Below are 26136 nucleotides of genomic sequence, written 5' to 3'. Positions count from 1 at the left end.
GTGCACTTGGGCATTTCTAGGCCCAGAACTGTGCATCTGATGTTCTGTACTGTGTGTTGGCCCACCCGAGCCTGTTTCTATAGCGTCAACCCTTTTCTTCCCCAATTTCCAGAACCCATGTAGTCCTAATAGCCCCATGTTAGGGTAGTCCACTAGCACATGTTTCTTGGTGTGGGGTGGAATCTATGTCTTATCCCTTTACTGTGTTTTTCTTATATACTTTGTTTGTATACCTTAAAGTACTTACTTGGCAGTTCCTTTTTATTCTAATGAAATCCTAAATAAATGGCATATATATTTGACAGGAGTGTGGCCTATGTGATTGCACATATGTGTCTGGGGCTAACTGGCCTTTGTTGCCAGCCCATTCTCTCCAGGCGTGACGACTGACTGCTTTGCTGCGTTGCCCATTGAGAGAGTTTTTGTCTAACTTGGTGGTCGCCCTGATCGCCCACTAAGGATAGGATCACGTCAGATCCCACAAAGAGGACTGTACAAAATCCTCCCGAACAGACTCAAATCTTGCCTTTCAGAAAAGTCTCTCTTGCTGTTGGTTGCCAAGTTCATGAAACACTGACTAACCTGATCAGATCATGACACCTAGCAGTTATGCCCCAGTTATGCCTGTTGCAGGCGCTGTGCACAGTTGGTTTGGGGTGCTTCCCCATCCTGTACACCACTGGTTTGGGAGGAACTAAAACTCCCCTATTGAAATGTAAGAAGTGAAAGCACGCAGATCTGATAACAGGGCCCACTTCGACTGCTGGTCTGGCCAAGTTCTGCACATGTGCATGCCTGATCTGAGCAGGTTCTGGGCTTCTGCAGCCCTAGTCATAGCAGGTCTGGGGCACGCGTGGCCCTGGTATGAAAAGGTTCAGACGGTTATATGTGATTTTACTGAAGTAAAATTCAGAGTAGTACGTTTTACCAAGGTAAAAAATGCCGAATTTATTTCTTATTTTATTTGGGTGGGTACCTCCCAAGCCCCTGGTTTACTACCCTTTTAACCCCATCCCCACCCATTTTAACCCCCTACCCCACTACCATATGTATATTGATTTAAAATGTTCAGTATTGTTTCTGTATTTTTTACTGAATACCGGTTTAGACCGAGACAGCCAAGGTCTGAGAAGTTGAAGTTTCTATCAATGTGTAGTTTTGGTTTTGCCGGGTTTGTGGCCTTGACAGTCTTGGACTGGATGGGGCCAGTTCTTGTCCAGTCTTTATCTTATGCAGTCTTTCATTTATTTATTTAGGTATTTTCTAGAGCCCTGAATGAACCGTGCTAAGGCTTGTAAAGTGGCTGTCCACCTTGTGGGCAGTGTCAAGGTGAATGGGTAATTTTCTCTGAAGGAGAGCAATGGAGATGGGCCAGCAGAATGTTTTCCAATTGGTGGAGGAGACTGGTCCTTCAGCCAAGCAAAGGATGATCCCCTCCTGGTCTTCTATTGGGCAAAACCATGCTTCTGTCCCCATACATTTGTAAAAGCAGGGAGCGCTTAAACACCGGACTGTTGCCGGTCGATGTAGAAGCATGCAATGGTAGACCCTGATCCTCACCATGGATCCTATGTCCTCATACCAGCTCAGATGGGAGAAAGAGATGTCGGTGGTCTGGGCATACAACACAGAAGCTTGGCATTGGTTTGAGATGATTCTGTTCATGTGCAACTCCGGCAAACATGTGGCTGTGCTCCAGGCAGGCTCTGTGTTTGTAGAGTATCAATTTCCTAAGATTCCGCCCAAGAACCCATACCACCTACTTGCCAACCCAACATTGAGCGACCGTTTCTTCTGAACTGAACTACCAACAGAAGATCGAAAGCACTCTTGCACTCGCCCTCTACTCCCACCGACAAACCCCCCTCCTTCCGCTCTTTCTTTTCAGATCCGCCAGAGCGTCTCGAGATCATGCACATGGCAAGGGGGTGTGGTATATATCACAATAGCATAACATGACCTGCCATGCTCGCCTTGAAATGTTCTGCATATCTGTCCTAGTGGTCTGCAGCCACGTCCTGGGCCACCTCAGAGCCTGCGAAGCTTTGCTCTGGGGGAGCTTAGTGCAGATGCGGCCCCTGCTGATGTGGGCACTGCATGTGTTCAAGACCGGTCTGGGGAGGCACTGCCCATAGTCTGCTCTAGCCCATACAGGTATTTTACTTGCACCAGGAAGGTGTATAAACTGCCCTGGGGAGAACTATTGGCATCGTTTTCGGTGGACGCAAGCAGGGGTTAAAGTTGGGGATTTCATTGCAGTATTTTTAAAAATCTAATCAAGTCTTCCAGGGTTTCCTCTATCTCAGGGATTTGCAATCTGTCCAGATGTGTTGTACTATGACTCCCATCCTCCCTCACCATTGACTTAGTTGGCTAGGACTGATGGGTGTTGTAGTCCAAAGCATTGCTCCAGAACCCTGCCCTATTGCAAGGCAGGTGCTGTCCCTGCTTTGCAATAATTGCATGTCATTGACAAGAGATGTGTGCCCTGATTTCTGTTTCTGTGGGGCTTTGAAGTCGGTATTATCTCCAGCCACCACTCACCAGTGATAACCTGCGTCCCTCCTTTCCTCGCGCTCTACTCTGTTTCCCTTCACCCTGCCACACCCCCACACCTTGCAGACATGCCTTTACTGATCTCCATCTGTTTTTCTAGGGCCGGCGAGGGGACCCAGGACCAAAGGGAGGCCAAGGACCTGACGGAGGCAAAGGAGAAAAGGTGAGTTGGGAGCGAGTGGGGGGGTATGCGTTAATGATTGGGGCGGGGTGGCGAACATGGGAGAGAGAGCATAGCCCGTGTGGGGGAGGGGTTCAGTGTGTGTGGTGGCGGGGGAAGATAGCATACTGCGAATGCGGGAAGCATAGGGGAAGTAGGGTTTTGTGAAGGCTAACTATGATTAGAGCATAACATCCAAGGATCAGAAAGTGTCCCCTTTGGATGGTCTTAACTAACAATGACCGCAGGTTGAAACGTGAGTGATTACAGCGGAAACAACATACTTGTTAACCAGAGAAATTCAATGTGGTGCTACTTCCGTTAAGACAGAAGTAGAGGAACTGGGGCGTTTAACGACCCCAGTTATAGATTTTCATGAAAGGTCTGACAGCAGATAGAGCAAGGGTTTGTCCAGTCTTTCAAAATGGAGGTGCCTGAGAAGTTACTAGGTACAGGAGCTACTGGTTGGCTTTCTCCACCTGTCATTCACACGTGAACCACCCACATTGTCTACCCTTCCCCTCCATGTTCAGTGGCGTATTGGATTGCTTTTCATGATGCACCCTTCTATTGACAAACTGGTATCCCCGCCCTTCCGGGCCTTTAGATAATTGTATCCAAGCAGAAGTGCTAGGGAGGGAAGACGGAAGTGAATAGTACAAGTTACATATAGAAATTAAAAAACACATGAAAGGGATGACCAAACACTAGACGATCTGCGGTGCAAAGAGAGAGGTCAGAATACTTCTCTACCAGGGGACAAGGTCTTTGGGTAACTCGAGGCACAGGAAGGGAAACTGACAAAATGGCGAGTAACTTCCGGTTAATAAATATGCAGATGGGAGTCCCCCATGGAGTCTAAGCTGGAAGGAGATGCGGGGGATTGTGCATGTGTATGTATGTGTGTGAGGCAGGGGAGAAGGTCCTTTGGGCTGTGGGGTGAAGGCGATGCGGGCTATGTTTGGGGGAGACGTTGGGGTTCAAACGGTTCTCAGCCTCTTGCATTAGCTCATGCTGGAAGCCAGGTGTTGAATCTAAGCTCAATTGGGCCCATGATGTATTTATCTTGCGGGTCCTCCACGCATTCCCAGTTCACCTGATCCCCCCCTCACCCCCACACACCCATGACAATCCTGGTGACTCACAGTGTGCTCATTAAACCTATGTCCTATCTCCGAAAGACCCCTCTCCCCCTGCTTTCCCTCCCACCCAGCTGCTCATGTGAGGCCTGCTGCATGCCAGGGGATCAGATGGGCCGGGCCTAAATATTCCAGGCTGTGACATTTGGTAGCCCTTCATGAACATACACCTGAGAAGCCGTGTTGCTCCACAGTCCCGCCAATGCAGAGGGACCTCCCATTTCATGTCACTCCAGCGAGACTGCATCGCTGCAGCACAGCAGGGCCTGCCTGGCTGAAGACATCTTCCCTGTTCTTCCCTTTGCCTCATTCTCCTCCTCGAGGACAGCGTGGGCCACCATTGCCTCTAAGCACAGAAGGCTAGGCTTTAGCGCCACATTAAGACTGCAACTCCACTCGCAGGTCTGGCTCGCTGCCATGCCTCTACCTCACAGTGCTGGCCTTTTCAGGAAGTTTAAACGGGATCAAAGGGGGAGTACAGCTTTGCCCTCACAACAGAAGGGAGGCCCACGGCACAAAAATGCCTACATTCCTAAACCATGAGTGGGATTTTATAACGGGTGGAAACTGATTACATCACCCCCAGGGACCATTCATATTGGAAGATAAGTGACACAGTGAGATTGACTGAGGTACCAGGGATCACACTCTTGTGTTGGATGCTAAAGCTAGAATGTGAGCCGAATCTGCAATTGAGGCACTTCACCACATAGTTTTGCAACTCGGATTTTACAGCAAGAAACAGTTATTTCTGAATATTTGGGTTTCAAGAACTAAAATAATATTCTGTTTTATAGCGCTCACCTGCAAGTGAGTACACACATTAAAATAAACGAATCTGGGAACATATATTTTTAAACCTTTATAAAAACAAGTTCCACAAAAAGAGAATGGCTGTAGATTTTGTATCATAAGTGGCAGGATACAAGTTCTATAATGCAGAGTGACATTAGCCCAAAACAGCTCTGCATTTTACAACTATACGGCAACAAAAGACTCTGTTATAAGGTCACCTGCTTATTGTCATTGTTTCAACAGGCACACAGCTGCATGAAATGAGATGTACAGGGCAGATTTGCAAGAGTCCACGATGACAGTAGATTTCTCCATGTGTACCTCATGCTTAAATTCGTGGAAGACCCAGCTTCTCTCCCATACACAAAATAAAAACATGGGAAACTGTGTTATGACACTTGCTATCACACATGCACATGAGACCTCCCTCTAGGCGCACACTAGGGAGAGCAACAAAGGCCTTTCTGTGACTTTGAGCAATGAGGAGCTTTCCTGATGTGGTTTAGCCCGGGTCCTGAGCCACTATGTGTCTGTGTGTCGCCCTGTTCCCTGTCATCCTGTTCACGTGCCTGGTCTCGGGCGCTTTAAAGATAACCATCGTATCACATCACTACGCTTACTCTCTACTTTACACCATCAGTCAACTAATACAGCTATACCCCTGACTAATTCGGGCTAGCTGTTCAAATACGAATATGACCCAATGAACACCTCATCACCCTAAAACAACGCAGCTAGCCGTGCACATTCCGGCCTAGTTGCTCACATATGCGTCCTTCAGGCCTAACGCAGCCAGAGCCCAGTCTGGGTGTCCACCCACCAGACTGCAAACATCCAACTGATATCTTCTGCACCACACCTAACGCTAGGATGCAGCTACCACCCGGCAATTACATCAGCTGCACACATCTGGTGCACCCACGCACCCTACAACACTATCTCTCTCTCTACTGACCAGAACTATGGTTCCCGAGGGCGTTCAACCTACCAATGCTTTGAGGTCATACCAATGATATTTAGAGCGCTATATAAATGCCAAGTAAAATAACATAACATAACTAGTGAGTATCCAGGTGTATTTCTTATTCAAGCTGCATTAAAGGAGCAGACCTACTCATCTAGGCATATGTGGCATGTCCTTCAATTGGTGCAACCTCTTCTGTGGTCCTTCAGTGATGAACCAGCAGATTAAAATCTTCCAAACGAATAGCACTGGTGAAAATACATGAAAGCCAGGCATAAACATGCCAGCGTCCCAAACATGTAAAAGGTGTCATGGTAGCACATGTAAGCATGTGCATTGAGGATTTAGAGTACGTGCGTGTGGTTGGATCAGGCAGGGGATACAACGTGTGAGTGATGGGCAGGGAATTTCGGTTGTGTGTGAGGGATGGGCAGGGAATTTCGGTTGTGTGTGAGGGATGGGCAGGAAATTTCGGTTGTGTCTGAGGAGTGGGCAGGGGATTCAGCATGGAAATGACAGCCAGATACTTGAGCGGCAGGCGATGTCGCCATGGCTTGTCTTGCCGCAGCCATTGGCGGCAACGCGCACATGCGCAGTCTACTAAAATGCTATGGTCTGCTCTTCTTTCACAGGGAGACCCCGGTACAGACGGACCTCGCGGTTTAGCGGGAGAGATCGGAACCAAAGGGTCCAAGGTGAGTGTGCACCTCTGTCAAAAGCGGGACAGGGGTTAGAGATGGAATAATGTAGGTTGTGGGACTGTCTGTTGTACTGGCACTGATTGTGCTAGATTGCACCTTCTACTAACAAAATCTCTCCTGTGCTACGAGTGCCCCTTCCACTGGCCTTACATGGTCTCTTGTGCAGAGTGCATACACTGCTTGTTCTATGGTGAGACTGCCTTTCATACTTATGTGTTTCCCATTCCAAAATGGACACCAACCTTTCTCATGGTCTAGGTGGCGTCTTGCATTCTGGGACTGTCACGTGAATGTGTGTATCATGGTCTGTTTTGTAGAGGCAGTCTCTTCTGTACTGGGCCTTGGCTTCTGTAGGGGATGTTGCCTCCTCTTCTGAAAGTACTGCTGCTTCTCGCATCCTGGGCTCAGGAGCAGAGGGCTTAAGCTTAGGGCCGGGGTAGCAGAGGGTATTTACAGGGTGTAACGCATACAGTCTATCTTCTCTTTCCACAGGGAGATCGGGGCTTGCCTGGACCCAGAGGAGCCCAGGGACCACCTGGAGGAGCTGGAAGGAATGTAAGTGACCTAAAAAATGGTGACCGGGCCATATCTCTCAGTTTAAGGTTCTCAGCCTGCCTCATTTTCACCCTCTCAACAATGCAAATGTCCTGACAGACTTCAATGGGATCATCGCCGCAGAAAACAGTCATCACCTTTCAAAATGTGTTTATTGCCATTAGCTTCCAGACGACCACCCTGCTAAAACACCCAACTTCACACCATGCTGGGAGCCTCAGCAGGTGGAGAGGCATGAACTCGTCCGAGAGGAAGTATCACTTTCCCCCTCGGAAGTAAAAGACTAAACCCAGTTTTAGTCAGGACCAAATTACAGATGCAGTCAGGAACTAACCCCAACTGCAGCGCTGCGCTATACCCACTACACAGCCATCACCAAATCTCAGCCATGACAATGAGGAATAAGGCTGTAGCCAGGATCAAAGCAAATGCCATAGCCAGTCCCTGGTGGAGATATAGCCAGACCCCAGCTACAGTCAAGTCTTGATCCCAGCTACAGTGTGGATCAACGCTCAGCCACAGTGAAGTCCAATCCCCAGCTACTGCACGAACAAAATCTAGCGGAATCCATTTCCTAACCATGCTGTGGGTACAATAAGCAAAGTGTTGGTACCACTGACCTGACTACCACTGCCAAGCCTAACAACAATCACTGCCAGCCAAAGGTACAGTCACTGTCATGTTGAGCCACAACTACTCCCATCCCCAGCAACACTCAACACCAGCCACAAACATAACCACTGGCCTTTATATCTAAAGGTCAAAGTCAACTATAACTACAGTGCTTTCCAAGCTCACCGAGAACCACTGCCATTAACGCTAGCAGGCTCCCCCGCCCCCAGCCACAACCATTGCCCTTCCCAGTGAACACACTGTCCTCCCATTTCAGAAGCACTGCCATCCAGAGCAGCAATGGCTTCTGTCCTCAGGAACAACTACTGACCTCTGCAGCAGCACTCACGGCTATCGCCAGCCACAATCACGGTCTTTCCCAATCACAATCACTGTTACATTGGCTACCGGCACTGCTACGCCAATTTCCTGTCGCTGTGCTCCCAGCTATGATTGAGCAAGTGGTCGTCTCCAATCCTTCTCTCTTCTCTTGCAGGGGTCTCGTGGAGATCCAGGCGACATGGGCGAAAGAGGAAATCCTGGACCACCTGGACCCAAGGTTAGTGTCAGCAATCCAAGATTATAAAGGGGGGTCTTCTTACAGATGAGTGGCACAATATGACATGGAAGTCATTTCACAGATGCAGGAGAAGTATATGCTGGTCTAGTAGTATGTGGGAAGTGAGCTTCTGGGCTGCATCCCATGTGTTCTAGTTGTGGAGCTCCATGTCTGTGTTAGTGCACACAAGTGTCAGCATGATTCATTGACTCTAAAGACATTTACAGAACTCCTGAACAGCTGAATTGTGTTGGCCAAGCCAAGAGTGTGGGCCTCATCAGGAGTCTGGCGGTAACCCTTAAATGCGGCGGTAGCGCTATTACTGCCGCATTTAAGGGTCCGCCAGATTACGGCCTTGGGGGATTTCCCCCCAGCTGTTAGCTGGGGGGAAATCTGCGGCAAATCCGCCGGCGGTAATAGCGCAAATTTTCCCCATTGGGCCCAATGGGGAATGAGGAATTCCCAAATGGGCCCAATGGGGAATGGGCACTAACTGTTCCGCCAAACCCGTGATCCGGCGCTAATAGCGCCGGGGGGTTGGGCGGTAGGGCTAATAGTGCCAGCGGTAATAGCGCCGCGTTACCGGCCAACTCGTGATGAGGCCCTGTGTTTTTACAGCCTCATCATGTACACACTACAAAAGTAACAACATTGATCTATCAGCCAAACCTTCCCAGAGTTCACATCTTCAGTCTGGGAGTCATCCCACTTCTGTTTTTACCATCCCTAATAATCCTGTCATCTCGTGGTTCGGTGCAGAAATGTCCCTTGCTTTATTGCAAATTTTAAAGGGTTGGTTGAATGAGTGCAGCTGTGATGAGTCACCCCTAAGATATGATATGATATTTTATTTATAGCGCGCCTATACACAAGTTAGCTATATATTCTGTGATATCCGCATGCATCTGTGCAATCTTCAAATCTTTTTTGGTAATAATACTTGGAGGAAGGGCAGTGAAGAAAAGACGAACTTTCAAGATTCAAGCACGAAGGAGAATCCAAGATTCGTTTCTGCATTTCTTAGTAGGACGGGCCATATGAGAATGTTCACTATTTTTGGAGTACCTGCAGTCCCTTTGATGAAAACACTCAATTTTAGTTCTGTGCCGGCTGCATTCGTAGGTTCTATTGAATAGACAGACACATATCAGGTGAATAATCAGTCTTCACCAAGGGACCACAACAATACCTTAAGCAGCGCCTGTGGGAGATTCAAGGCAAACTCAAAGGCTCCAGTTTGAAAACCCCTTGACTGTCAATGTCACAACCAAGGAAGGGGCAGGGAAAGCAGAGTAGAGAGAAGAAAGCATGGAGGCGTCCGAGAAGGTGTACCCCTGGGGAACCTGAGTCGACATGGTCACCAAAAAGGGGTTCAGTCTATTCATCAGAAAACATCAGCAGCAGTATATATGGTAAAGATCTGCTTACCCCCCCGCAAGGCACCCCAAAGCGGAGGCATCTTCGATACACAAACCTCTAAAACACAAATCCACAGAAGGGAACCAGCAAAAGCCCAGCCATTAATATTACTTTGAATCAAGGTACAAGGGTTACATGTTGGCACCAGCGGCCCGCAGGCTTCAAAGATGGTGTTGAAAGGGCACAGAACCTTGGTCCCAGACTAGCCCCAAAGCTCTTACTGCATATTTTGATGGTGTAAATGTTACAAAGTCACGGATAAGCTTTACACCCAAGGCAGTAACTACTTTCCCTACAAATCAGACATTTGAATTACCCATTTTCTTTGATGCGCCACACTCCAATGTTAAGATGAGTCTTCATACACTGGATGCGCCACACTGCAATGTTAAGATGAGTCTTCATACATTGGATGCGCCACACTGCAATGTTAAGATGAGTCTTCATACATTAGATGCGCCACACTCCAATGTTAAGATGAATCTTCATACATTGGATGCGCCACACTGCAATGTTAAGATGAGTCTTCATACATTAGATGCGCCACACTCCAATGTTAAGATGAGTCTTCATACACTGGATGCGCCACACTGCAATGTTAAGATGAGTCTTCATACTCTGGATGCGCCACACTGCAATGTTAAGATGAGTCTTCATACACTAGATTTCAGACCGGGCGCTACTTTATATGTAAACAGAGCCACACACGTGTCTTCTCATCAAATGAAATGGTGTTTTTCAGAAACCAAAATAGGTGCAAAGCAATCACAGTTGCGTGACTAGCTAAGTACACTGCGTGTACCGTGCAAACATGTTAAATCTATCTACTAAAAAAATACATGGGGCGTGGGGAAGGGGGCCGTGCTAAAGTGGCACTGTCACATCTGTAGACATTACATTTTCAAAAGTCATATGTAAGGCAGCGGCAGCTGCGTGGAACTCATGTAACAGAGTTACAACGCATTTCTCCATTGAATCCAGTACGAGAGAGGATGGACACAAGCTTTGGACGGACAGTGCCGTGAACTCTATGTATGAAAGTGGCAACATCAGAGCCATTTCCTCAGCGCAGAAAACGGCTTAGTAGTGTAGGTGCAGGGCGCGAGTCTACAGCGATGCCACCAGGCTGCAACCGGAAAGCGGAAGGACCTGTTGCGGGCGTTTTGCAGCTTGATCTCGGTGTCAGATTGGCAGGCGACCCACCCATCCATCCTTCCTTCAAGAGAGGTGAGACCAAGTGCCCACCGGCAAGCACACACATACACATAAACACAGTCAGTCCACAATAGCCATCTGGAGATGATGCTGGTGTATGGGGGGCGTTGTGGAGAGTAAGTCATTATCATTGGAGCTTCACCACCAGTTCACAGCTACATCCGCAAAGCATTGTGGGTATGCAAATTAGCCCAAAAGCAAGCCGTAGGCTCTAGAAAATTGTCTTTCTCTTACAGGGCTGGCCTGTTTTACACACAGCCTCTTCACCCCTAGACAGACAGGTTAGGGAAAATGTAGACACACCTTTAGAAATATCCACACCGATCCGCTGGATGGCAGGATCCTGCACAGTGTGTCTCTCTATAACAGTTATGACAAAAACGACTGTTACAGGTGAGTTGCGTTTTCATTTTATTTGACTACAAAGTAACGCCATCCCATTTTTGCTACAACATCGCCTGTTTGTCACATGAACTTTGACGTCTTGTGTCATCTAGTTTGTGTCACTAGAGCTATGGCCCTTATTATCGAGCAAACGGGCAGCAATCCACTAAAACTTAAACACCCTGCCAATTTCCCATTGAAATTCAGTGAATTCTAATGGCAAAATAATTGGCAGCTGCTGCGCACAAAAGTGTCCTAGTTTTTTACATCACTGAATGGAGGCCATTTTCTTAACGTCGGAGCAGAGCTTTCTTAAGCAATGTGCGCATGCGTGCATTTGATGTGCACTTGTAATGCACCCACGAAACTTCTCTGAACGGATGGTGCCATTAGAAAGCCTCTTTGTGTTAGTTTACTTAAGATAAAGTATAAACCACAGGGCTCTCGAGCAAAGCAACCAGCATCCGTAGCACCACAGAGGAACATGTGAGCAGTTGCTTCACTGTGGACTAGGGAGCAGGATGCTACACTATCCTATATTATTAGTTGGCCAATATGTCTCCCAAAGTCAAGGGATTTGCTCGGTTAAATGATAGTGAAGTTAATACAAAAGAATAGTAACAATAGCAACAATAATAATAGTAATCAAGGTCATGATCACAGATGATCATCTTGAAAATTGCAGCTTATGTTAAAACCTTGATGTGGTTAATAATGATTATGACCATTGGAATAATGATAGTAGTGCTGATAATAATAATGTTGATATGTATTATTATTATTATCCATAATGAAAAAGGACCATGATAACAATAATAATATGATCATTGTAATCATGTTAATTCTAACATCAATACTGATCGCAATTAATATAGCATGCTCATTGTTATAACATGACAATCCCAGTAGGTTACCAGTAGTGATATTATATAAAAGCAATAATAATTGAACTAATAAGGACACAATAATGATAACAATGAAGGTGACATGTATGCCCCAAAAGGTCATAATAATAGCAATAATGATGATGTTTACCAAGGATGATAATAGTACACTCACTAGTATTTATAAATAGGGAAATTAAATGTAAGAGAAAATGTTTTGATGTTACTAGAAAATGATGATAATGTTAATATGAATCATAATATTAATAATGATAACAATAATGGTAATTATATTAGGGATAGGGATAGTTTAACAAAGAATATATGTATAATTATGTAATATTGTGTTACTGGGATGTATACCACACACCGCTGCCATTGGTATGGACTCCGGGCGGACATGGTGATAGTTAGACTGAGGATCACGACAACAACAATGGCAACATTGATTATAGTTGCAATAATAATGTGGATGCAAATAGTAATGATAATAATAGAATTAAATAAATAAATATAGAAATCATAAACATAAAGATGATGACGACAAATAGTGATATTGGTGATAATAATATTAATAATAGTCATGATTCTCTCACTGTAATTTGTCCTGGGGGATAAGCACTCTAATTCTGCTCCTGGAAGCCCCCGCTCATGTTTTGCTGTAGTTTGTCAATCACTGTGTACTCCTCCAAGGCACTCCCCCGCAATGGCCTGTTCCGGGAGCTCCTATATTGCAATCTGACTGCATTGGGGCCTCCACTGTGATGTCCTCCTGGGCGTGGGACTTTTCTCCTACGTGCACCCCACTAAAACCATCAACCAAACTCTACATCTCTCCCACCAGCTTGTTCAACACAGTGCCAGCCAGCAGAACCTCCCTCTCTGTGCACACAAGGCTCCCCTTCTGAATACCACAAGTGAAAACACACCCACACCCAGACCCCGGCTGCTTCCAGTCTGCACACACCAGCACAACAGCAGAGCTACCTTGCATCTTCCCTCCATGTCTACTCACCAAACCCAAGCTGTCTCTCCCTCAGATCCCATGCAACCAAGAGCCCATGCCAATGGCAAGGGAACATGCAACCCAGTAACATGATATGACGAGGATACAAGCAAAAGAATGGACCTTGTTGAAGCACACAGGCCTATAGTTTGGCTCACTCCTTGGGAACGATTGGTACAATGCAAGTGTGTACTTACCTTATGGCCTTCGCTTTCTGATGATGATGATGATGCTCCAGGGTGGTACTTTGCAGCATGGCTCAATAAAATGTGTTTAAAAACATGATAATAATGAACATGTCGATGATAGGGATATTATCTGAAGCACAATATATGAACTATCCTGTATCTATTTCCCCTTCTCGCAGGGTGACCGCGGCAGGCCAGGCTTCAATTACCCCGGCTCCAGAGGACCCCCGGTATGTATTGCCACCAGACTCGGCTGCGATTCATCTCCAGATTGGGCCCTGCTTGTCTAATGCGTAGGTTCCCATGCAGCGGTGCTCTGGCCGGAAGTGCTGGCCAGGCTCCTACGCAAGGTTTACGCCAGGCAGACTGGTCTCCATCATTTGACGTATCGTTGGCTCATGCACTGCACTCGCCGCCTGTGCCTCACACCTGTGCATATAGGGGACACTGGTTCATCTATACGGATTCCTTTCTGTGTTTGTGTAGGTTCTAGTCTGCAGGTTTGCACACATACATAAGCACCTGCTTTGCTATGGGTGTGATTGTGGTCTTCTGCTTTAATCTATAGGTGCTTTAGATTTGTGTGTCGCTGCGCTTTCATTTAGAGGACATTGTTCATCGGTGCCTATGTTGCCTATTTATTGAGGCTTCCATATCTGTGGATGCATTCTTTTATCCATAGGTGACCAACTCAACTCTTTTTGGTTCATTTGTTCTACAAGGTCATATATGGGTTTCATTTACTGATGCATGCGTTGCTGTGCACATCCATGTAAACACATATGGATTTGGTTATCGATGTATGCTTATAGATAGATATAGATAGATATAAATGCCACCATGGCTTAAAACGTGCATCTTCGTGGCCAACATCATTAGCCGACCTTTGTGCAATCCCACCCATACGTCTGGGGTCCATGTGTCAGTGTAAAGTTAACCATATAAAATACATTGATGAGGGATGATTTAGTGTGTGCATGCCCTTATCTCCATATAGGAGTCCTTTATTCTTTGGCTGTAACCATACTGAAAGTATGTTGGGCATGTATCAATCTTTGTGTGCGTCCATGTGCTTGCGGATATGTGCTTTCATCTATCATTTCACCTGTACATCTGCAAGGGTATTTTTGTTAGCACTCACTGCACACATCTATTTGTGAATGTGTGATTTAGTCTGTAAATTTAAACATCAAGGTTTATGTGATTACATTCAGTAGAAGTTCTCATGTGTAGGGTCATAGAGCTTAACATAGGACCCTACACATGAGAACTTAAACTGAATGTTTACATTTACGGGCTAAATCACAAATATATAATAATAATAATTAGGCATTTATATAGCGCTACGAACCCTCAGGTATCTGAGCGCTGCTTATTATTACCCACGGTGTGTGGGGCTCATTTATCGACCTCGGAAGGATGAAAGGCTGAGTTTGGCCCCGGTGCCACTTGCCCGGCTGAGAGTGTGCAGAGAGTGATTACCTATATGACGTGTGGGCCAAAGGCTGTGTCCTCCCACTGTGCCATTTTAATGCAACTGTCAAGCCACTTGCAGGCCTTACGGCTCCCCACTCTACATCCTTCTGGGCCCTAGCTAATGATACCCAGATTGACTTAAATCTGGGTGATTCTTCTCAAATGTGGCTTACATATATACCTGCCTGTCTACTATCAATGATTGGATGATTTAAAACCGCATGTGCCGCCACCCCTCACAAACCAAGAGTTCTACCTTTGGCTCTCCCATCCCTCCTGCCCTGCCTGTCACTTGACCTATCACCTTGGGTGCTGCCCCCTCTCTCATAGCAGTGGCAGAAGACTTAGGGATTACTTTTGATACCATACTTTCCTTCTCCCCCAGATCCATTACATCACTAGGAAATGGCGTTAGCACCTGCATATGCTGAAACACATTCTGCCTTTGCTAAATATGTCTCACAAAATGGCGGGCGATGATGAGGGCTATAGTCCTCTTGCTCTCTGAAACTCTAGAACCTCTTTCCTGCTTCTCTCCAAAGGACTGCTACACCAGATGCATGTAAACCAAAATAAGGCCACTGGGCAGATTTGGGGCCTGACACCCAGGGCTCATATCATATCGGCCCTCTGAGCCTGCACTAGCTTCCTGTTTAAAGGCAGATTGCCTTTAAGAATGTGTGCACCTGCTTTATGGTCTGCTAACTCCTCCCTCTCATTGCCCCGCTACAGAAAAAGGAAGTTCAGGGTCCGGCTGGTGAACACTGGAAGCTTCTCAATGAATAACCCCCCCACCGCCCCCCCGCCTCCTTAAGAGCGAGGCGTACCTTTCAAGCTCTCATTTGAATCGAGATGTTCAACGGAGCCTGTGGCCATTTGGGTACTATGGAGTCTAATGAGGTGTTGAGCCCGGGGGTCTATGGATCAATTTGAGAGTCGTACTGCTGCGCTTATTTGCACTTGTTGTCATACATGATTATCTCACTTGGTTGTCATGAAACCCCCCCCCCCCCGTCCCTTCCATTGCACTTAACTGTTCCAGAATGTTCCAAGGCTTTGAAGGTTCAGAATCCCTTCTCCTTCCTCCTTCCGCTTCGGGCGCTGCGAAGCAGCTATGTTTGCTACTGGCGCCTTACAAAACACCCACAAAGAAACGGGACTCCAGTCTCCGGAGCTTAAGAGATGAGCTCTGGTTTGATAATGCTGATGGAAACTACTTGGATACTAGGGGCATCTCCAGACAGCGGGAGAGAGCCTTTACGACGCATCATAAGTGTTAATGGTGCATGGGATGTTGGAAGAGCTTACATCACCCATGACGTGTAGTGTAGGCACCCATCTTTAGCATTTGCTGAGAAAATATAGAAACATATTTATAATGTCACATTTTCCTATAGGATGTTTCCCTATATTAAGTGCTGGAATAATAATCTTTATTACTACTCCAATCAATGGCACTTAATATACAGGACGCTGAAGTAGGAATGGCGGAGTTAGGCCTGCCAGGATTCTAACATGTGACGGCAGGGCTCACACACATATCTCTGAAGTAAGCGCTTCACTTCCCGTCTCCTCCCCTCAGGGTTACATATCCTGCCATTCTGAGCCTTGACCTTGCATAGTAAATGATGAGGCGCCCACTTAATGTCCCCAACATAAGCGAACCACTGCTTCATCACCACACACTCCAGGGAAGAGGGGATTCCCCACCCCGAGTGTCCCCAACTTGAGTGGGTACTTGAGTCCTAGCCAACTTCAGAAACGAGTGAGAACTCGTCAGTCTCCCCCAAACACAGGGAACAGCACGGACCCCTTTGTCAGGATCAGGCTAGGGTGTTGCTAGGTCTGGAAAAGATCTGGGGCTATGCTAATGTTGTGGCTGTCGGGACTCGGGGCTAGCTGGCCTTTTGGTTGTAGCCCCTGAGCTTCTATCCTGGGATCCAACCAACAGACCCGCGGCTATAGCCCCTCAGCATCCCCCTAGCCACGCCCCTGGGTTAAACCCACTCATGAAGACCACAACACACAGTAATTGCTTTAAACCATTCATTCATTGGTGTTCACCTCAGGAAGACTCCTGCCCTTCTCATCCTTCTCCATGGTTTGGCGCATGGGGCAGATGCACTACATGTTCACAGGAAGAGGTAGTGCAGCCTCTTCCTCTGTTGACCACTTCCGGCTGTTACTGTCTAACAATTCTTCTTCTCTTTGCAGGGAGACAATGGGGAGAAGGGTCCCCCAGGCCCACAGGTACGTGACATATGATTCTGTGTACAGTTAGTCAACCATAAGACCCCCAATGGGATTTACATTGGAGGGAAATTATACATACCATTAACACGTGTTGACGCAGGCATCACAGAAATAGTGGCGCGGGGAGAGAAACGTTTCGAACAAAAAAGCAAGGTCAGCACCGATACATCAGTTTGTGATACACTATTATTAAACAGAAATAGTTCATTTGAACAAAATAGGGGTGGATCATGATGTTGCCTTGTTGCGAGTTAGCTATCTGTTGCTCAATGAGGTACACGCACACAAAATGCTGTCGTGACTATTGGAGAAAATCTCCTCCCAAAAGTGAACATGCAGTGTTGTACCTTTGGCCAAAACTGTGGCAATACACATTGTATACATTTTCCAATAGTTCAGAGTTAAACATCACATTATAACACATTCGTATCTCTAACTTTTCAATTTATACGAGATTTTGGTGTTTTTTTAAGTATATATATATATATATATATATATATATATATATATATATATATATATATATATGTTTTGCATTCTAATCGAAACATGTTCCTATTTCCTGTGTTAAAGGGAGGAAGAGGTGACTTTGGACCAAAGGGTGCTCCAGGCCCAAAGGGAGACAAGGGTGTGCCGGTAAGTTCACTGCTACAACATGTCCCAAAGTTAAAGTCACCACTGCCTTACCTGTAGTGCCCAGAGATAGGCTGTGATTTGATCTGGGGTGCGAGCCAGAGCTATTAGGGAACTAACTATGGGAGTATGTCTGGAACATGCTTACACATGACGCACAGCTCTGACATCCCTGATTGATGCCGGAGTGTATGCTTTGTAGTCTTCAATGCCTGCACAGTGTAGCATCAAAGACGCTCATGGGATGATGTGCACAAGGTGAAGGCGCTGAGCTAGGGTTCCAACTAGAATAAGATAAGATGTTGTAAATGTAGGGGACTAAGGTCAGATATCAGTGATCTTAAAAGGACATTGAAGCAGAGGGTCACGGGATCAAGAATTCTGATGCCCAGAAGGCATCGGTCTCCACCCAGTATTGGAGGTCAGGATAGACAAGCCACCATGATGGCATGATGACTTAAAGGAGAAAAAGGGGGTCTCTGGGATCGAGAGGTTGTGTAGGAATTCGATCAGCGTAGCCAAGATCTTACGGTTCTGTTATGATTGGAGACACCTCAAGGGATCCTGGATATTAAGTTTGTGTTAGAAGCTGAGGGACCTCACTGTATCATGGATCCTGAGGTTGCGATAGATGTGAGAGGAGGCCAGCATGCCAGGAACCTTACATTTTATTATGAGTGAGGTAAGGTCATGCACCTAAGTACCAACGCTTTCAGATCATTAAGAATGGAGTTTGATACACGTATCAGGTATATTGAGGTTGGGTTTATAGTGGAGTGATGTCATAGCATCATGGTTGCAAGGTTTGACACTGGTTTGGGTGAAAACAGAAACTAGATGTTAAAATCCCTGATGAAATCTTTTCACTTTCCTTTCAGGGGGATCCAGGACCAGGAGGAGAACCTGGTCCAAGAGGAGCTCAGGGGGATCCTGGACCTGAGGTACTGTCCATCAAGTCCATGATTGTGTTTCATTCCGCTCCTCTATGCTCCCTTCAAAGCCACCCCCTTTTTTACTCCTTCTGCCAATCCTTTCTTCCTCCTTCTTGCACTCCATCCCCTGCTTTCCATTTCATTTGTGCTCTCTGATCGTGCCTCGTCCGTATCGTCAGTTCTGCACCCTCCCTGCTCTTGCAGCACTGCCCCATTACTCTCCCATGCCCTGTCATCAGAACCGACGCGTTGCTCTCCACCCTGTAGTGGAGACGAGCTGTATTTGTGAGCGAGGCCTGCTGGCAGTAAGGAACGTTGTACCACTACTCTTATTCCAGGTTGGCCAAGGTAACGCTTGCTGCTTAGAAAATAAGATATAGGCCATAGAGTATTATTGCAGGGGGGCACCTCAGAGGAGGGTATGGTGCGAGAATGGCAGATTGCCCGTCTGCCCATCTGCTTATGTAGAGGTCTTTGGGCGTCATCTGTGAAAGTGATCATATATGCAGTGTGCAGAATCCCTACCTCACAGCCCCAGTGAAGACAGATGCCTGATTGGTTATGTGCACTCACAATCTACCTTAAAGAGTTGGATTGGGAGAAGAGTAGGGCAAGTAGCATGCAATACTTTCCAGAGTCCTGCTAACACAAATTGGAGGCTTTAGGCTGGCATCTGCTCACTCCCTACCTTCTTCTTGGTTTCACTCATTAGCGCTTCTTCCTGATTCTCCGCCTCCCTTCCAAGCTTCTCTGGCCTCCACATGCCACCTCTTTCCATAGTTCTACCTTCCTCTCTTCAGCATCCTTTCACAACCCAGGCGAACTCATTCCTGCTGTAATTCCTGCACCATTCCTCCCCCTCTCTGTGCCGACTTGTGTCGTTCTACACTCCCACCTCCCCTTACTGTCTACTCCCACTTCCCACCCCTTTCCTTGCGACGGGGTTGCTAGAGAACCCCCCACTCATTCTGTCAAATTTTTACAGGGAAACCCAGGAGCAGCAGGCGACCCAGGACTAACCGTAAGTGCGATTCATCCTTCATGAAGTTCATCGGAGGTCTTCGGGGCTAGGAGTAAAGAAGTGGCTTCCTTTCCTAAGCATGAATGTTCATATTCTAAACAAATGCCTTGCAATGTCTCCAATAGTTCTGTGACTTCAAATTTCCCATGCAAAATATGGTCAAGGCCCTTTATAGTTCTGTACTGAGAAGTCAAATCCCAGCTGCTTCCTCTATACTGTTGAGAACAACCCCAGCTGGTTGAGACTGTCATAATCATGCCTTGTATGTCTTTCACCCACTCTGCCACCCATCCATGTAGCATGGTTCTCCTTAGTAAGCTGGTCTGACATTTAACATGCTGTTCCCACCAATACAAGCCTCTTACTATCAGTTTGTTTGCGTCGGATCCGCTCTCTCGCGGATCCCTGTCACAATCTGTCCAGAACAGTATAACTATACAATCGGCTACTATCTAAATAGCAAGGTCACCCTTCACTGGTGAATTATCCGCTATTGCTCTGGCTGCTTTCACATGTGAAACACAGAAGGATGCAACTGTCTCCATTTTCCACTGCCAAACTTGAGATCCACTTATTCCTTTTAAAATTCTATTCTGTGACATTGATTTTATAAAGTTGATAAACCTTAAACCCTTTAAATATTTTCCAAATGTTTCTATCTGAGAGATCTATGGAGACAACTGGTCAGTGGAAGTTAGCCTGCTCCAAGTTCCTTCACCTACTGTGATGTGCTTAAGCACTACACAATGAATATTGCACTTTCTGGTTCCTTGGCATCTGCAGAGACAGCCCTTTTATGGGCAAGAGCAAATGCCTGTTATTCTGTGCATAGATCTGGGCACCATGTTCTTGATGGCCATGCAGTGTTTCACACCACCACACGAGCTGTCGGCGCAGATGCGTGGTGAGGAAACTTCTTTTTGATAGGCTATTATGCAATCTATGCAAAAAGGACGAGAATACTCGTCCTTGGCACTTAAGGGGTTAATAGGAAACGTGCTATAATATGTGCTAATGACATTGTCAAGTACTGTGCATTTTCTAGATAGCCTATATCCTTCTGTTATGTGTGTGCAATACCCAAGATTCACCACCACATTAGAAATAGGGCCTCTGCCCTTCGGAGCTTCAACATCACTAGTTCCTACACTGCCAGCGCTTTTGACAACGACCACGATTAAATCGCTTGCTGATCTCTGTGGGGTAGAATCTGTTTCCCTCCACAGGCTCTATCATCACCACCTATCCCAGAGCTTCCCACTGATTCCTCTTTCTCTCCACAGGACTGTGATGTGATGACATACGTGAGGGAAACCTGTGGCTGCTGCGGTGAGTGCAAGAGCTCTCAATCTGGGTCCCACACAGAGGTGCCCACGTCACACAGAATCCAGAGACCATCACCTGCAGTGACACTAATGCAAGATGTGCTCTAGATGCTCGCAGTGTCTCCTATGTGAGGCTTTTGTTGGTCTTTGTATCTGGGCTGAGCGTTGTGGTAAGCGCACGTGCCAACAGACTCCACGGTCTTCTGGTCACGCCCATTTAGGGTCATTTAAAATGGATGGAGGCCTTGTCGTGCTTTCTGTTGACTGTAATTATGAGGTCATATAAGATTCAAACTAGTGCTGGGCCACAATTATGTTCAAAGGTCTAAGTTGTGCCACTATCACCCCAACTGGAAAATCATGTCAAATGCGTCGAACGAAAATGACAGTCCTGCACTGTGTAGCGCCAATTCAAGGCTGATTTGTAGTAAGGTTTCACACTACACACCTTTGTCTTCAGTGACATATGTACTGAGCTTAGTCCTTTCTTTTTTCATTCCCCTCTCAAGAACATAATGAACCTCATTATGTGATCCCCGGTCTGGTAAAAATGGTGGAAAATCTGCTGGTTAAACCGGCACTGGCATTTTTACTGGATGAGGGAATCCCAAGTTTCCAGTGGGGGCTCTGATCTACCAGCAGGCCTGACCTGCCAGCAGATCAGGCCCCTACCGGCAAATAAATGCTGGAATCCCCTGCACCGGCCGGCAGTCCCATCCAATGAAGTCTTATGGGACTCCATGGAATGGGAGATTACCGACGTCTCCGCCGACCGTAATATCCCGGTAATACCAGGATATCAGGTGACAGAGACGGGACACCGGGAATCCTGCAAAGAGCCCCAATGTGTATTATGACGGCACAGGCAATACTTTCCAAAGAGGCAATCTTTTGCTCACAATTATTCGGACCGAAATAAACATAATTGTCTTTGAAAAACCTCTTGATTTTTAGCAAAACATATGGTGGCCACTTCTGCACTTCCTGACAAGATTATAAAATGTTGATCAAAAAAGGAGGAGTAAGAACAAAGGAGTAAACTCTATAAATACTGAACTCACCTGTGTTGTTTATCACCTTTATGCAAACAGCCTTGAATTGATGGTGCATGTTACAGGACCATCTCGTTTTTGGTGAATGTATTTTGCAATGCTCTGGGTAATGTTGAGCTTCAGAGTGTTCCTCCTTTGAGGCCTTTTGTGTTTTGAGGTCGCTTATTTTGCTAGATCAGCAGGTTACTTGTTTTAGAGCTATGTCTCTTGGGTGATGGCCAAAAAGAAGTCTCCTAGTTGGGAGAGAAGACGTGCTGCTGTTTTTTTAAAGACATTGGGCCTCATTATGGGTCCGCCAGTCCAGGTTGCTGCCAGACCCATAAAAATATACCGGCGCCTGACTTCCGAGTGCCATTGGCTCATTACGAGTCCAGCGGCCGGGAAATCAGGCACCGGTAAATCTGTTAATCCCCATTCCCATGGGGCTCTAATGGAGTGGGGACACGGAAGCACTGGCACCGTTGCTAACGGTGCTGGTGCTTCCGTGACAGGGTTTGCTGACCGCTGCGCCCAGCAGGGTCAGACCTGTCGGGCACAGTGGCTCCAGCAGGCAAACACGTAGTTTGCCGGTCAGGAAAAGGGTGCCGGTGAGCTTACCAGCACCCTTATTTCCAGACCGGCAAACTTTTCATGAGGCCCATTGTTTCTATTAGAGGTGCTCCTTTGACGGACTTTACTATTTAGTTGATGAAAGGTTTCTTGATGTAGCTGTTTTCCTGGTTGGGTGTTTGGTGGTTTCCTGGTGTGGGGAATTGCTGCAACAGTGGATAGGAGGAGTCCGGACTTACGTGTGTTTGTCTGGTGAGATGTTCTTTTTCGGATTTAAAGATTCCTCCTGTTTGTTGACTTGCTGGTGGCACAGTGTTGTGGTTTAAGGATTGTTTTCATGTGTATTTGTATTTTTAGATTTGCTGAGCATCTCCATCAGAAACGTTGTTCACATGTCACCTGCATGACAAGAGAATGGTATAGCTGGAGAGGGCGACCACACATGACAACAACAGCAAATAAACTAATCACAGTCAAATGGGCTCCAAGGAGTTGTCAGAATTCAGGGTCTGCTTTCCAGTGACCGTGTTGGTGGTTGGTGGTGGGTATAGAGTAGTGTAGGCTGCAAGTGTTGTCTGGGGATTTCTTTAAAGCTCTCGGTGCGTTGGCCGCTCTTGCGAATGGCATTGCTGCATTTCAGCCCCAATCTCAAGGTAGCAAAAGACAACCTTGGAACCTAGAGGCAGGGGAGGATGTGTGATCCAAACAATGAGGGGTGTTGGTGTCTATTGAGAAAGCGAAAGGCCAGGAATGGATGTGAGTATTAGGACGAGGCATCTTCAAAGTGTGATGTCACAATGCAAGCCAACATGTTGAAGCTGGTAAAAGGGCTAGAGGTGGGTCAGGAATGACTGAAAAGGGTTCGAGTGACAATGTTCAATACTTTCTTTAAAGGATTGGAAGGAATATTGTTAATCAGGTTGTCACACTCGTCAAGCTTGCTGAGGACCGTTGCACTTAGGAGCATCGTGGCGGAGGGAAAGGTTAGATGGGGAAGAGCTTGCAGATACTCAAAATCTAATATAGATTGTAGCCATTGGCCGATCTCTATCACTCCTTTCGTGAGCAAACTCCTGGAAAGGTTAGCCATCTCCCAGCCTAATCTTCATATTGAATCTGTTGGTTGTCTCCATGACCATCAGTCTGGCTTAAGAGCAGCCAGAAGCATGCAAACTGCTCTCCTGAACATCGGTGAAGACCTTGATTCTAACATCCCCTCTGTCCTCATCCTACTGGAGCTCTCTTCTGCCTTTGACATGGTCAACCAAGATCATGCTCTGGCCTGGCTGACTTCTTTCCTCTCTGACCGACCCTCCCTGGTCCAATTTGGGTCCTTCTTCTACTCCATCTCTCGCTCCACCTGTGGTGTTCCCCAGGGGTCTAACCTCTCTCCCTGGTTGTTCAACCAATACCTGGCACCTCTCGCCCTCTGCATTGCTGCTCTGTGCTCCAACTTCCAGTGCTATGCGGATGACACCAAGCTTGCCTTCAGGCTCCCCTCTGCCACCTCTTCCCCTTCCCTCACCCCTGACTGTCTGTCTGCAATCCAGGAGTGGTGCACCACCAATGATCTCTACCTGAATGTCAGTAAGCCAGAGATCCTCCTCATCGGCACACCTGCACCCCCCTTTTCTGCCACTCTCTGGCCAGACTCCCTTTGCCCTCTTCCTGCTCCCACACCTTGGGGTTATCTTTGACTCCACCCTCTCCTTCTCCCCTCACATTTCCGACATCTCTAAGAAGTCTAACTACCAACTGCACCTCCTCAGAGGTATTCTTCCTTTCCGCTACTTCCCCCAGAAGCTCACTGTCTCTAGAGCTCTGGTTCTCTCTAGGCTTGACTACTGTAACAGCCTCTTTTTAAATCTACGCTCCGTCCTTTGCAACTCATCCAGAACAGGACTGCGAGACTTGTCCTTGGCCTCAAACCCAGGGATCCTATCTCTCCATTGGCTCCCAGTGGCTGCAAGGATACAATTCAAGACCCTTTGATTTGTCCACAATGCCTTCTGGGGCCTGGGACCAAATTACCTTCAGCTTTCTCTTCAGAAGTATCTTCCTTCTCTCGCTCTTTCCTCTTCCACCTCCAAATCCCTGAGGGTCAGTCGCTTTTCTAAGTAACGAGTTGGGGGCAGATCTCTCTCTTTGGCTGGGGCCTTCCTCTGGAACAGCCTCCCTGCCTCTCTGAAACTTGAGCAGAACCATCTCCGGTTCCGAAAGCAGCTCAAGACTTTTCTCTTTGCTTCTGCCTTCTCTCTCCCACTTCCCTGCTGATCTACTTTCTGTCTGATAATGCACTGGTTACCTGGCTACCCACCGAATCATGGACCCAGGTCCCTGCCCTCCCCGTTGCATACTTGCACTGCCTCCTGGCAACTTTGCACTTGGGGGCTCTATCTGCATCACTACAGTCCCCCTACTTGCACTTATCCAACACTTGTTGTCTGCACTTAACCACTGCACCTCCACCTGTTGGCCGCACTATTTTCCTATGTCTTGATCCTATATCTTGCACTTCTCCTCCTCCCTTTCCCCTTGCACTTTTCTGCTTCCCTCTCCCACGCACTAGCACAATCCCAATGTCACTTGGCCTAGTAAGATCGCTGTCTTGTCCTCCCTTGTTACCCCCTTGCCTCGTCGCGCCTTGAAACACTTGTGTATAGGCGCACTATAAATAAAATATCATATCATATCATTGACGTGATGACAATAAAGAGACTTGTTTCTCTCTTTAGAAGGACCATGAAATTAATTCAGGGCAAGGCTTCAAGGGAGAATATAGTTGTGGGAGTCTACGAAAGTGTTGAGAGATACAATAGATTTGTGAGCAGCGGATGAGGATTAATAAATGATTGCAAACCTGGCCAGATTGTGCTTCCATCCAGTATTGCATGGCAGAACAGTTGGTCATTATACAAGCTTGTAGGAATCAGGAAACAGATGTAAATGAAGATTTGGGCATCATCAGCAAAGGGATAGTAGGAGATGCTAAATTAGCGGATGCCATTAGCAAGGAAGGTACTTTAGGCGGAGAGGCAGGAAACCGCTCAGAGCCAGGATTTTTGGGACACTCGCCAGTTGTAGGGTTGGCAGGAAGCTGGCTTAACGCCAGGACAGTAATAGCCAACACTGCATGGTTCTGGGGGTGATGGTCAACACTATGAAATGTATCAACAAGGTCCAGATGATTTATGCTGGAGGTGGAGGTACGTCTGGTGCCCCGCAGTGATGTAACTCTATAGGGCTGACTCTTAGAGCGGAATAACAGTCCTACAAATGTAGGATATGGTGTTTGAGGCACGAGGAAGAACCTTCACAGTGGAGTCCATTTTTACAGAAAACAGACTGGTAGAGATTTCAGGAAATAGTGTGAGGTATTGGGTAAGTCTGCCCTAGACAAACCTTTTGGGAGGTTTGAGAGGAAAGAGGAAGGAGATGAGGCAGGAATTGGAATGGCCAGGAGATGGCCTGTTGAGTATGGAGTGGACAATGGTGTTTTTTAAACAATGTGAGAAGAAGCCTGAATGTGCGCATACAGGGCTTACATTAAATGAGGAGATTTCTCCATCTTAGATTGTGTGATCAGTGTCTTACGTTCAATTTCCAATCTAATGAGTTTCTGTTTTAATGGTGTGATGGTCTGGGGGTTTGCTGGTTGGCTGGGTGTTTCAGTGTCAATGTTTGCTTTTCTCAGGGTTAGAGGCATGGTGATTCTGTTATCGGTGTTGCTGGCTTCATTTCCCACTCAACCTTACCTC

General features: G+C 46.8%; 1 protein-coding gene across 2 annotated transcripts in view; it reads left to right on the top strand.

Moving 5' to 3' along the window:
- Positions 1-26136, top strand: part of COL6A2 (collagen type VI alpha 2 chain) — a 95054-nt gene that overhangs the window by 45457 nt on the left and 23461 nt on the right. For both annotated transcript variants that reach the window (XM_069616047.1, XM_069616048.1), the window contains exons 15-24: positions 2657-2719; positions 6247-6309; positions 6808-6870; positions 7979-8041; positions 13317-13367; positions 16828-16863; positions 17440-17502; positions 18378-18440; positions 19417-19452; positions 20736-20781. In XM_069616047.1, coding sequence (XP_069472148.1) covers positions 2657-2719; positions 6247-6309; positions 6808-6870; positions 7979-8041; positions 13317-13367; positions 16828-16863; positions 17440-17502; positions 18378-18440; positions 19417-19452; positions 20736-20781 — 547 coding nt within the window. The remainder of the gene's footprint in view (positions 1-2656; positions 2720-6246; positions 6310-6807; positions 6871-7978; positions 8042-13316; positions 13368-16827; positions 16864-17439; positions 17503-18377; positions 18441-19416; positions 19453-20735; positions 20782-26136) is intronic.

Source organism: Ambystoma mexicanum, chromosome 9, assembly GCF_040938575.1.
Source record: "Ambystoma mexicanum isolate Mex_15411 chromosome 9, UKY_AmexF1_1, whole genome shotgun sequence".
Taxonomy (NCBI): Eukaryota; Metazoa; Chordata; class Amphibia; order Caudata; family Ambystomatidae; genus Ambystoma; species Ambystoma mexicanum.
This window is presented reverse-complemented; position numbering and strand designations above follow the sequence as displayed.